General features: G+C 30.4%; 3 protein-coding genes across 3 annotated transcripts in view; 1 reads left to right on the forward strand and 2 right to left on the reverse strand.

The window, feature by feature from the left end:
* Positions 1-4,336, forward strand: part of Prosalpha7 (proteasome alpha7 subunit) — a 13,338-nt gene extending 9,002 nt beyond the window's left edge. The window contains exon 6 of the mRNA XM_014417812.3: positions 4,079-4,336. Within this exon, the coding sequence (XP_014273298.1) occupies positions 4,079-4,256 (178 nt within the window). The 3' untranslated portion in view covers positions 4,257-4,336. The remainder of the gene's footprint in view (positions 1-4,078) is intronic.
* Positions 4,337-5,140: 804 nt separating this feature from the next.
* LOC106678947 (torso-like protein) lies at positions 5,141-6,407 on the reverse strand. Its single transcript, XM_014417813.2, has one exon. The coding sequence runs from the start codon at positions 6,268-6,270 to the stop codon at positions 5,212-5,214; it is 1,059 nt and encodes a 352-aa protein (XP_014273299.1). The 5' UTR covers positions 6,271-6,407; the 3' UTR covers positions 5,141-5,211.
* A 506-nt stretch (positions 6,408-6,913) lies between these two features.
* The window catches only part of LOC106678944 (organic solute transporter alpha-like protein), a 194,846-nt gene continuing 188,592 nt past the window's right edge, over positions 6,914-13,167 (reverse strand). Inside the window, exon 7 of the mRNA XM_014417811.3 lies at positions 6,914-8,330. Coding sequence (XP_014273297.1) covers positions 8,128-8,330 — 203 coding nt within the window. The 3' untranslated portion in view covers positions 6,914-8,127. The remainder of the gene's footprint in view (positions 8,331-13,167) is intronic.

The raw sequence follows: 13,167 nt of genomic DNA on the forward strand, positions 1-13,167 counted from the left end.
TTTAGTTACTTCTCATCCATCGAAGTGTGTTGTTAGGCAATCCAAACAAAGAGTTCCTTTTTCTTCTTGGGTGACTCTTGGTTGTCCTCTTTTTTCAAGATGTCCACCCTTGCTGGACAGAAATTGATGAGGACCTCCTCAACCTGGAAACATCCTTTCCCAATCGCGCCCAAACAACGAAGTGCCAGCCAAAAACCAAAACCTGTCTCGATGTTCCATGTAAACATCGATTGTCGCACAACAGTTATAGATTTTTGCAAATGATTTACTTTCTGAATATTATTCTTTAGCACTATTTCTTGACTTCTATTTTTTCTTAAATTTACTGTATTTCAATTATGATGGGAAGAGTTAAAATAGTTTTTATGATATTTGAATCTGCTCAACATGGCCTTGATTCAACGGACTTTTTGAAGGATCCATCTTGGTTTTGTTTTGAATCATGAATTTATTATAGACAATGAAATTGAAAGCTTGCTTTTTGGTTCTACAAAACAAATGAACAATATTAAAATGATACATAAAATAAAAACATATTAAAAACCCTTTATACATCAAAATACTATTTACTCAAAAAGAGCATATTACAATATATATGTACAGACATATATTCATATACATACTTGTAAAATATTTGGATTACCCGTTGTGTTTTATCCCAAATTTTTTTACCTAAGGGTAATTTTAATTTTAAAAAAATATAAAATTATGGTATTATGTTAAAACAACTTGAATAATATTTAGAATTACTTTTAAAAAACTATTTAATAGCACTCATTTTTTCTTTTATACAAGAATAAAATAAAAACATTTAGCAAACAATCTGAGTCAAAATGTGTCTAGTCTCTCAATTAAAATCCTGACACTATTCAATATAAATTGAAAATTCTCCAGTGACATTCTCGTAAAGTTTTCTTCTGTTACATTGTTTTTAAGTGCAAATTTAAGTGCCTTTCTCCCTACTCATGTCTCGCATGTTTTATTAGTAATCATTTTTTTTTTTAATCTTGTTATTTCATATTTTTTAAATCTGATCATTGGTAATATTGATAAATAATTTGAAAATCTCAATATTACATATTTAACCCTCAGACCTTTGACAGAATCATTCTATAAAAAATTATTAAATTTTTGTTCTAAAGGGCGAACTGTGTACAGATAACTGTATCAGCCACTTACAGTCAGGGACTGCTCTTTTCCTCCTTCCTTCATTTGTTTTCCATGCTTAGACAAACAACAAAACTTTTTTAGCATAGTTGCCTAGAAAAGCTGTACGTGCTCTGTTTTAAAATCATTCAAAACTTGAACCAGTAAAACTTTACAAGAGCTCTATTTTAGTTAGTAAAAAATCATTCGCAAAATCAACATTCAGAACTTTTGAATGTGATATGGATGTCAAAAACAACTATATGAATCCCTTAAAGCTTCTTTCACAGATTGAACAATCCATAACCAAATCTTCCTTTAAATTACTTTCAAAGCCAGCATGGAAGTATTACTATAATATTACTTTGATTTTTCAATTTTTTTTCTGACACTCCAAGCATTTATTAATGCAGAAATAGTATTGATTCTTGGGATAATAAATACCTCTATTTAGTCAACTATCAACATAACTTATTTTTTAAATAGAGAACTACGTTTCTCCCTCTGGGATCTTAAGCTAGAAAATCTTCAGATGCTTTTGGTCTCATTTTTAAATGCTCATTGCTTTGTTTTTATTAATACTAAAAAGCAAGAATTGCTATCTTCTTAAAGGATTGAAAGCAACATGAATGGCTATTTGTAACAAACTTAATTAATCTCTTAAAATACAATAAATAATAGCTCAAAGCCTAAATACCCAGGCAGTACTGGGGTGAAAAAAATGACCTTATAGGGTATTTGACCTTTGCTATTATCTTGGTAAATTGAGTAACTCCCTCCCCCTTTTCTTTTAGACACCCCATACTAATAGATTGGAAAAAACACAAGTGTCATATATCCTAGCAGTTTGTACTATATTATAATAAAGTCGAAAAAATAGACTTCACTGTAATATGTACCTTATCCATACTTCAAGTAGGTATTATCAAAAGCAATGAAGTAAAACAAGTGTTAGAAAGTTCCAGCATCTAAATATATCCACACTCTAACTCGCGATTTCGACATGTAAAGAAAATAGTGTTTAGGGTGCTACAGAAAGTATAGAGAAACTATTTCTTCTGAAATAGAAAGAAAAGAAGCTGAAAATGAAGTAAAAAAATGTTTGCACCAATTGTGAGGAGTGCTGTATGAGCTTTTTTCGTTATATCTGTACCTGAGTGATTATTACTTATTGCTTACTGTTTTTTAAACAGTTCGAATTATTTTACATTTTTTATTTACACCCCTAAAATAAATAAAAGTTGTATTTTGTTCTTCATCGATTATGTGCTCTATTATAAAAATAATTCATATTTTTGTATATTTCTGGCTTAAAATTCGGCTATCAATTATTTCTTAAGTTTTTTTGTAAATAAAGAGGGTATGGGTACAAAAAATACAAAAAAAAAATTATGTATTTATAAGCAAATTTTATTGTAAAATTGAAGAAGTAATCATTTTTTCTCTCGATAACTTGAACTAATAATAAATCATCATTCGAACCTCACATTCATCCATTTTTTAGACCTATATACCTCACAAACAAAGATTTTAGGATTATCATAAAAAAAAAAAAAAAAAAAAAAAAAAAAATGTCAAATTTTGCTTCGTTTAGCCTTGGGCACAAATAGTTTCTTGTACATTTTCTCTCTACAGTACCTGATGTCATTTTACACATAATTTTGTGAAATACACTGTTTCCTCCTTTCTTTTGTTTTTATCTAGTTATTTATAAAAAAAATACTATAAGAAATATTTTTTATTAACGTATATTTGTAAATTTATTATACATAGCAAGGTGAAAGGACAGAGCTACATTGTTGAGAGAAAAGAGAAATAAATTTATGCATATTTAAAAAGGCTCTCTTGATTCTCTAATGTTTTTTAACATGACGAGTATTAAAGGATTTCTTTAAATGTTGTTTCAAAAATTATAAATGTGTGTGAGATCCTTAAAGTAATAAATAGTTTTCGGAGAAATATGTGTTTAATCCTTATTCCTTCCAATATTACTAAAATGTTGACTCATAATTAAACTCATAAAAAAAAAATTAAATTAAGTAGAACCTCATAAACCATGTAGCTATGTCAAAATTGGAAGAATTATGTTTTTAACTAATAGTGTCATTAACAATAAAAAATAATTCTTTTGAAAGAATTTTCTGAAATTGATGCATCATTAAGTGATTATCTATTAGGATTTCTTAGAAAACTTTATATTACTGGTAGTGTCAATTTGGATATGATTATGTGTATTTTGAAATCAAACGGTTAGCTCAAAAGGTTAGGTTTTTCTACTTTTTGAGTTTGAATGTGATTTTTTAGGTAGTACTCTGTAACTTAACAGAAAGTATGTATAGAGTTGATGAGAATTGAGGAATTTCTGTTTATATAACAAATGAGTGTGTCAGCATGAGTTCTAAGTACTTTATATCGAATACCGATTTTATAGTTAAAAAATCAAAAGTATATCTTTTAATTTTGAATTATTTATTACTTTATTACTACTTCTTCAAACTTACTTAAAATTTTACTTTTATAATTTTTTTATTAAGTTGCATTCAATTTTTTAATCTCTGGCAGCCATCCTACTGATTTTGTGCTCAAAATAAGTGGCCCCCTTATATTTAAGTATTAAAGAAAACATTAAATATTATTTCATTTCATGATGTGGAACAAATGTTTAGTTAGTAATTTATGAATATTAGTCAAAGTTATTATTATATACATATGCTTTTAGACTAATTTATAGCCTTAATAACTAAAATTTGTGATATTTATTTTTAAATTATTCAATAAAAATGTTAACTTTATTTAGTTCTGTATTAATGATGTCCACTTATGTATTATTATAGAAAAAACAATTTATTACTCATTATTTATTTTTTGAGTTAATACACTTCAGCTGCTGTTTTGTTCTTGAGACTTATATGTATATATATTTTTTGTTTAGTATTTACCTCGTCCATGATGAGTTGAAGGACAAACAGTTCGAGTTGGAGATGAGCTGGATTGGATCGCACACAAATGGTATAAGTCAGCAAGTCCCTCCCAATGTCCATGCGGAAGCAGAGAAAGATGCTAAAGCTGCGATGGAAGAAGACTCCGATTCAGAAACGGAAGATATATGAGCAAGGAAACATTTTTTAAACAAATAAATACTATTGTGATGAGTGTTATTTCATATTTTGTAATAAACTTATGGAAAATACATACTGTATTTTTGCTTAAGAAGACACCATTTTCTGTGGCCTTCTTTTTATAAGTTTTGGTAGATGTGCATAACTAAGACAGTATAATTCATTCATTTGAATTCATTTAATCCTCTTCCGTTTCAGGAATAAAACTTAAATTATAGTATACTTGATGTATGCTGGCCACTTTTTTAAAATTCATCATTATATCATTGTATATTGTTATTTTTTGAACTAAAAAATAATTTTTGTCTCTTATCAAAGACAAATAAATTTAATTTGTCCAGAAAATATGTTTAGTAGTTTTGAACTTAATGATTAATAAACCCTTATCATAATTAATTAATAAACTATTATATTTTACTGAGCCATTCTGATAATATGAGAATGGACTTTGTCGATTGGCTAATAAAATTAGTTTAATTTAGTTTTCCTTGAACATAACTTGCTGTTATTTTAATAGTTAATCACTTCTACATCAAATTTAATTCTTATAACTTTGGTAAATATTTATATTTGTCTAATTATTATTCTATACATTAATATATGAAATTATTTTTGGTATAATGTGTGTTTACTGACCAATATATGGTTAGATGTTTTTGGTGTTGGCATTTAGTTGGTCTTTTTTGAATGATTGTCTTTGGTGTATCTTGTAGAACAGTTAAATCATCTAAAATTTATTTTATGAAACTATAATGAAATTGAATCAAATTTTTTCTTTTCAAGGGAAATCGTTATTGCACTAGAAATAATGTTCTTTATTTCATTTGAATTATTATACAACTTAAATTAATCTTATTAAAAAAAAAACTTTGGAATCAGTTCAATTTAAGTTTATCTACTTATTTAATATAATCACAGTATATTCAGTATTGATTTTACTTCTCATTCAATTAACTTCCCACAATTTCAAATTATTATCTAAAACTTCTAGAAACCAGTCTCTTATCTGCTTGTCCTTGAATACTGGTCCAACTGTCATCAGCTTCAAATGAAGTAAAGCTTCATTTCCCAGTAACACTTCAAGTTGCTTAAGCAGTTTGGAGTTTCTATAAAGCTTGAGGAGGTTCGAATAAGTAATTTTGTAAGGTGGATCTGCAGGTACCGTATAGGAACTATTTAGAGATTCTTCTGCCCAATTCAGTAGTGTCTCGTTTCCACTCGATGTCAGAACATAACCCATGTGCTCCGCAAACTGTGGCGAGAAGAGGAAATTTATTTCTTCATTACTGAGAGATTGAAAACCAGATGCCTTTTCGATTTTATCTCGCAATTTCTTGTATATTTTTTGAGAGTAAACTATTACTTGATACATTGAATTTCCTGTAGCATAAGATGTTATGTAGTGGGAACCAAATGTCTTTACGAAACCCCATAAACTCGACATATCACCCAGTTTTACAGTGTCTGCTTTATCTAGCACTGCTTGATTCACTGACGCATTCAAAGCTTCAAATTCTGGTAAAAAAGATATTTTATCTCTCACTCTAGTGATTTTTACTAGAACGTAGCAGTGGTCTCCTGACACATAACTGACATTTATGCCAAGATTATACGCTAATGTCTCATTACTAAAGTTCTCTAAAAACGCTTCCCATGGTTCGTCCAGTCTTTCGATGGCAAATTCTTGAAAATAAGTTTTAAATAGTTCATGTAAGTCATCACAAAAAAACATGTTGAAGTTGCCATGGAACACAGAATTTCCTTCACTGAGTAATTCCGTCTTCTTCATAGGCTCTATGTCTTTAAAAATTTCAACTGATGGTTCCCTGAATATCCACTTTGTGTCGTTTCTTGGCATGACTCTCATTGTTATGTGTAGATATCCGAATCTTTCAAACAGATTTATGGCCCATCCCAGCTTCAGATTTTGACTAAATCCAAACACTAAGCAGATTGATAGAACAATAAGGAACCCATACCCAAAACTGATTTTGGTTAAAGTCATTTTTCTGTCAAGAGTGTCCCTTCATGATGAAAGCGCCAGATGCCTTAGATGGCTAAGTCTCCTGGTGCTGTATGTAACACCTGCGCCGAGGGAAGCTGTGAGGGTCCATCCTGGTCCACACTTCCTTGAACACTGGCTCTAGGATCACTTTCACTCCTCCTCCTCTGCCCCCACCCCCTGTCAACCCTCTCCCCCCTCCAGAGCTCTGCCAGATAATTAGTGGTAATAGGCTGAACTTGATTGCTTGATGCAGTTGAACTTGGCCTCACTTTCTGCTCTCTTTCTCCCTTCCTCATATAGGCATGTATTAATTAAACATTTTGACTCCTAGACAAACATCAGTTTTTATAATTTATGTTGTTTTTATTAAACATGGATATTATTTATAGTTATGTTGTCATGTACAGGTATTGATTTAAATATTTGTCAAAAAAATTGAATTTATTTAAGAAATATTTTTGTGTAGTATGTAAATGTTAATGGAATGAATTTATAAGTAACTTAATGAGATTTGATATTTTTACTGATTTCAACAACAAAAAATTAGGAGTAGGAGAAATAAAAGTTTGAATTTAATAAGAATATAATTAACAAAACTTTCAGTACAATGAAAACAACATTTATATTCTACTGATAAAAATAAAATAATAATGCTATTGAGCTTACTGTATGACATAAAATAAGATAATGAATTTATCTTTACAAAATAAATATAGCTTATCACAGTATAAAAAGCCAGCTTTATTATTTCTAGCTGCTTTTTCTAAAATTAAATGTAAATAACAAAAATAAATTATAACTAAAACATTTCAATAATTAGTTGATTCTAGAGTAGGGAATATATTAGGAAAACTTAATCACCTGAATCACTAGAATTTTTTAGAATTGAACTGAGTATAATAAATTATTCCCACTTATATACATTACAAATCATGTACAAAAAAGTAGTAATAAATTCCATAAGTATAAAAAAATTAAATATATTAAAACCTAAATTAAAAACAGCCTAAATAATGTTTTCTGCTTAATTATATACACTACATAGATCATTAAAATATTGTGCCTTTATTTTATAAAATTACTTCAGGAAATATAAATTTGTATAATAGTTTTGAAAAAAAAAAAATCAACAGAGGTTTCTGACTAGGCTTTCTTTTAATGGGTATATTTTCGCTTTGTAATATTTGATCAAAGCTAAAAGGAATAGGTCTTGAAACATCATCATTAATAGTGGTGGCTAAAATAATAAAAATTCTTTGAAATATACTTCAGAAACTCGTATTTTTATAATGATTCTGATTTGCTGCAATGAAAAAATATTGCAGCTGTGGTTGTCCTAAGGAAAACATTGTTCATATGTGCATTTACTAAGTGATTGTCCCACTTCTATGTTTTAATTTATGACTAAGTGGAATTGCTGAGTAAGCTTAGAAATTAAAATTTCATTAATAGTGAACAATGAAATAACTTTTATTATTACATGGGTTGAGGAGGTGGTGAGGGGGTTCCTCTTCTAACTCGTAATGTGTTTTTGAAGCAAATAAGAGGCAGTCGAGAATTTTTTTTAGATACATTTTTCTACATTATTATACATTACTATAACACCAATGCACAAAATACCCTAATGATATGACAGTGATACTCAAATGGTCAATGCAACTAATTATATCACTACTATTCCTTAAGGTTTAAATAAAAAGGAGGTATAAGATAAGTAATGCTATAGGACTCCTATAATACTATGATTGATAGCATAAAGTGCGAAATAATTCGACACCATCTCAGAAATTTTTGGGCTCTTAGATTACCCAAATTGTCGAAGATAACCCAGCTTTTCACCATAGCTTGGATAAATTCTTAGTACTTGGCCACAGGACTCTTGACACTTTCTTGCGTGATACTTTCACTTATCGTGATCTTTTCCTGGAGTGTGCACAGCTGCTTGGGGAGGTTAGAGTTCTTGTCCATCTGGTAGGATTCAGGAACGGGTTTCTTGTATAGGAGTCTGGCGAATCCTGCAAGGAGCACCATCTCCCACAGCAGTGCCGAGTTGTAGATCACTGTAACAATTTAATCATCTTATAATTCTGACATGTTCTGAATAATATTTATAAAACAGTTATGTAAATTATACATGGATCATTTTTATGCTCAATGTTATCAATTTTGTTGTTATAGTATGATGATACCTAAATAATGAAGACATTGCTCATAGCTCTAGGATAATGGTTGTTAATATGCTGTGTGAGAGAAGTTATTACATTTTCAGTGGGACCATTCCAAAATCTAAATCATGAAAAACTATAGAAACCAGCTCGAAAAGAGGTGGGTGGACATTTTTACCATGTTGTCACACTTCTCAATATAGTGAGGTACGAATTAGATAAGCCTATAACTGCCAATAATTGGCAATATCGACTATCTCTTGTCTAAGCTCCCATCAATTGGTTAAATTAGTATTCCTTGCATAAATTTGAATGGTACTAAGTTTTTATTGTAACCATTTATGAGGTTTGTATTACTTCTTTTCTACTCCTCTTCAAAACATGCTGAAGTCCTTTAGACGCACCATACTTGTGTACCAGAATGGAAGTAAAGCTGTTTTAACCCCATCAGAAATAAGTAAACCCCTGGATAAGGAAATTAAATATCCATAACCTTCTAAGTGGAATGAAAATCTAAGGAATAAACTAAACATTGTAAAAAAGGAGGTCAAGCCTTTAGGCTGAGGTATCTGGAGTCCTAAATGTTGAGAAGAGGTCCTATTCTTACCTCATCTCAAAACAAATGCCTCTGGTATGTCAGCATAGTAATAATATTTTTGTTATTGAAATGAAAATTAGCCATATCTATCATACTTCATATATCACCTCAATGTTTATTAATTAAACCTATAGGCATGATAATAAAACTGTAGAATTAGTATTTAAATTCACGAAATATACTATTAGAAATATGACAATGATTGAACTAAAATAAAAGAAATCTAAGCATAAATTAATCAGAAATATTTGGCACTGACCTGCGAAGTTTAACCCATTTAAAAAAATTATATAACAAAAAATTTATAAAGATGATTTTATTAATTTGCGGAAAAACAAGTACCTGGAGCAATGATAACCACCGTATATTATAAGTGTTAGTTTTTGAAAATATTAAATTTTTATATGTCCCAGAAACCATTAATATGACCAAAAAAAGTCCAACCCATATTTGTACTAAAAAAAAAACTCGATTTTAATATGGTGGCGTGAATATTTATATGGTTTTGAATATTCACAGCGCATATGCCTATAGCTACCTACATTAGATAAAATAATGACAGTTCATAGGGAGTTATCATATTTTTCTGCGAATAATGATTTACATATCTGGGAACGCGGTATCGTTCCTTTCCGCCAAGCTAGACTATATTTTCCCGATACAAGAAATGCTGGTTTTCGTCAACCTGTATCTCCTGAAATATAAGGTCAAGAAATATGAAATTTACACAATTATACCCTCATTTGATTTGAGAAAGTTTCTACATTTTCGTCTTAATTGGACGATAGTGAGCCGAGGTACAAAATTTCGAAAATGCCATTGTCCCCGTCAGATTCTTCTTCTTGGCGCGATTCGACGGGCAGAACCAAATAACTCTCAAATTTGCATTCATATGTATTTTGTACATTACTTTATTGCCTTTTGTTAAATTTGTACCAATTCGGTGTCTCGAAAAATGTTAGAATAAAAACTTTTTTTTTTTTTTACACATTCTGCTCTATGTAAATTTTATTTGGAAGATTGACATAATAAATGGAATATGGTGTGTTCAAATAAAACTCAAATAGTAATAACTATTCTAATTGGGCCAACGTTTCCCCACACGTTGCAGGGCTAAAAAGGATACAAACACTTAACATTAGTAAAAAAGTAGAAAATTACAAGGGTATACAATGCAAACGTAAAAATTAAGTATGAACAATAAAAGGTTATAAACAATAAATAAAAACGGAAATAGTAACAGATAAAAAGAAGAACTATAGAAGGAAGTACAAACTAAGAGATGAAAAGGGGGGATAAGAATAAAGAAAGAAAATGAACGAGACAGAATTCATACCTGTTTTGACAGAAGTCAGAGTGAACCGATTTTATTTGCGAACGAATTGTGATAAAATTTTCCACGAGTATTTGTTTCGCTTTATAGAATATTTTGTGGCGGTTTGACCTTCTGAGAAAGTTTAAGATAGATAAACGGCATTAAACAAAAATATAAGAACAGTAATCGTTGCCATCACAACACACCCGGTGAGGCAAGTTTATTCCACCATATTTTTTATCAGATTAAAAGAGTTTTTTTTTTATTAACAAATGTGAAACTTATTGAAATGAATAAGTTTATTATTAGACTTCATTATCGTTTAGACAGAAGATCTGTCATTTTGAACCTTTGCATGAAATGAGAGTGAACATTAATTTATAGGTTATTTCAAAGATCTGTTTGCATTCAAGGTTTTGTTACAATTTGTATCGTCATTCTATTTAAATGAGTTTGTCCTGCTATTGTGTACAATGATCTGTTGCCACTGCAGCCAAAAAATAGATAGCCATAAAATGAAGTGTGATATCAAAAAGGCATTCCCTCCAGGAGAGGAGCTTCAGGAGGGTTTAGGACAGCAAGGAATCATCCTTAGTGCTTTGCACCTCGGTTCAGTAAAAAAAAAAAAATTCGATCCTCGGAGTTTTGCGCGGGAGACAGGGGAGATACAATTTGAAAGGATTTCTGAAGAAACTTGAGTTTCGGTTATAGTCTATTATATATAATTACAATGCTTACGTTGGCAATTAGGTAACAACAGACTTCCAACCCAATTTTAGCTTCCATTTCTCATATGCCGACCAAAACACAGAAGGATGCAGTCCTTTGAATAAAAAAATTGAGTTTTTCTGTTCCTCAGCTGAATGTGTTTTCTACTAAACTTAGCTGCGATGTACCACGGATGTCATCCTTGCTGTTCAGTTCCCAAAAAGCAACACTGTTATAAAAGTGTCCCAACCAAACGAAAAAAAGGAACAGTCAAAAGTAGTCAGCTGTGCAAAGAAGTGACGAAACAGCTGCCTTCGGATTAATTTAATTTACGTTCAGCTGAGAATGGAATCTTTTTTTTTTTAAATATTTATTTATTGCTATTTACAACTGTACAATATATTACATTTAGTAAATCTGATCTAAGTTAAATTTGAGTGTTGGAGGAGTGTAGAGAAACTACCCATTGGTATTACTCTAATGACATTTTACATTAGCTGGTCTCGTGGCCATTTTCTTTTCAGGCGCCTCGGAGGATTGTCAGGAATGGAAGAGGATGCAAGATTAGAAACTAAGGGGTTGGAGTGGTTAGAGAGTTTATGATGGAAGGAGTGATGTCTGGAGAATGGAATCTAAAATGGAAAATGAAACCTAAAATTGGGTGGGATCTCTGCCTGTAGCAACTTTGGTAGTTTCATAGTCTTTTGAACGTAGTAATAATTGCATTAACTATGTTGTCTATTAGGTACAAACAGACCCCACGTCCAATTTCATTCTCTGGACGTTTATTAAGATATACCGACGCGAAGCACCAAGCATTTTTTATATCACTTCTTTTTTACGGCTGTCAACTTTTGGCTATTCTTTTTTTGTCTTTGGTGGGGGCATTTTTACAACGGTGGTGTTTTTTGGGCGATTCGAATGTCAGGTTAGGATGATTAAATTGCAATTGAAGTATTCTTTGAAATGCAGAGATGGTTATAGAATATGTATAAATTTAAATACATGTATATACAATCAGGATTATTTGAAAAATGGACTGCAGTCACATTAGCTTAAACACCAGTGAGCACTTGTCGATACCTAAGGTTAGTGTCAAGGCTAGAGATATCGATAATCTTTAAATATTCGATAGCGTTTTATAAGCACCGCCGCTTGAATAATACATAAACATATCTCTGGAATGAATCCTTGCATAAAAAACAGCTCATCTTTTTAAGATGAAGTGAAAACAGATCGAATATTGGATATTTTTCTAACTAAATATAATTTTTTTTCAGGGCACGTTTTTTAAAAATACTTCATTTGGATCATTTGAGTATTATAAGTAGTATTAAATGATTTGCGGTAATTAAGTATAATTAGCCCCAACGAAGGCATTAGCTGACAACAAGAGGAATGATACTGTTATCGTAATGATAGCTCCTAATCTCTAATCTTAACGACATTGAATCAATCGGTACACAATGTTAGACTACGATGTGCTGCTCGGATCGTGTAAACATGTTCCCATCGTTATCATTACAATGCTAATAATTAAATGCCATCAACCTTTCCTTTATCAATCTTTGTTTACTACTATAGTAAGAAGCTGAGAATTGCTTTTGGATAAAAGTTAAGGTGAGACTGTGGTGTTATGATCGTATAGGAAAGATAGGTGACAATCCTGGAATAGGTGAAAAAAAAAATTCATAGAAATCATTGATGAAAATACCATAGTTTCTTCGTTCTCAATTAAACTTCCATTTTGTGAAAAAAAAAAAGAAGAAGAGGGTAAGTAAACAAACAAGATAATGATCCAAAAACGAAATATAAATATAAAAAACTTCTTTTCTTTATAAGAAACTACAAGAATAAAAAGTTTACTAAACATATCCATTTCAAGATTTTTCTATGTTGACCCTTAGAAAAATATTTTAGATGAGTTCTGGAGGAAAGAAGTTAATGCAATAACAGAATGCTGTTTTAGATAATATCTCAACAAAGAACAAACCAAAAATATACTCTATATCTAATTATCAAAACTATTAAAGTCGCTTAAGATCAGGTTGGGAGGTGAGGGGAGAGATTCCGACCTACAAAAACCCAAGTCACTTAAAACTTATCAACGC

This window comes from Halyomorpha halys, unplaced genomic scaffold, assembly GCF_000696795.3.
Source record: "Halyomorpha halys isolate HHAL.00 unplaced genomic scaffold, Hhal_1.1 Scaffold169.1, whole genome shotgun sequence".
NCBI lineage: Eukaryota > Metazoa > Arthropoda > Insecta > Hemiptera > Pentatomidae > Halyomorpha > Halyomorpha halys.

Bases quoted from the DNA above. Each gene is read 5' to 3' on its own strand.
- LOC106678947 (XM_014417813.2), bottom strand. From the start codon at position 6,270: ATGACTTTAACCAAAATCAGTTTTGGGTATGGGTTCCTTATTGTTCTA.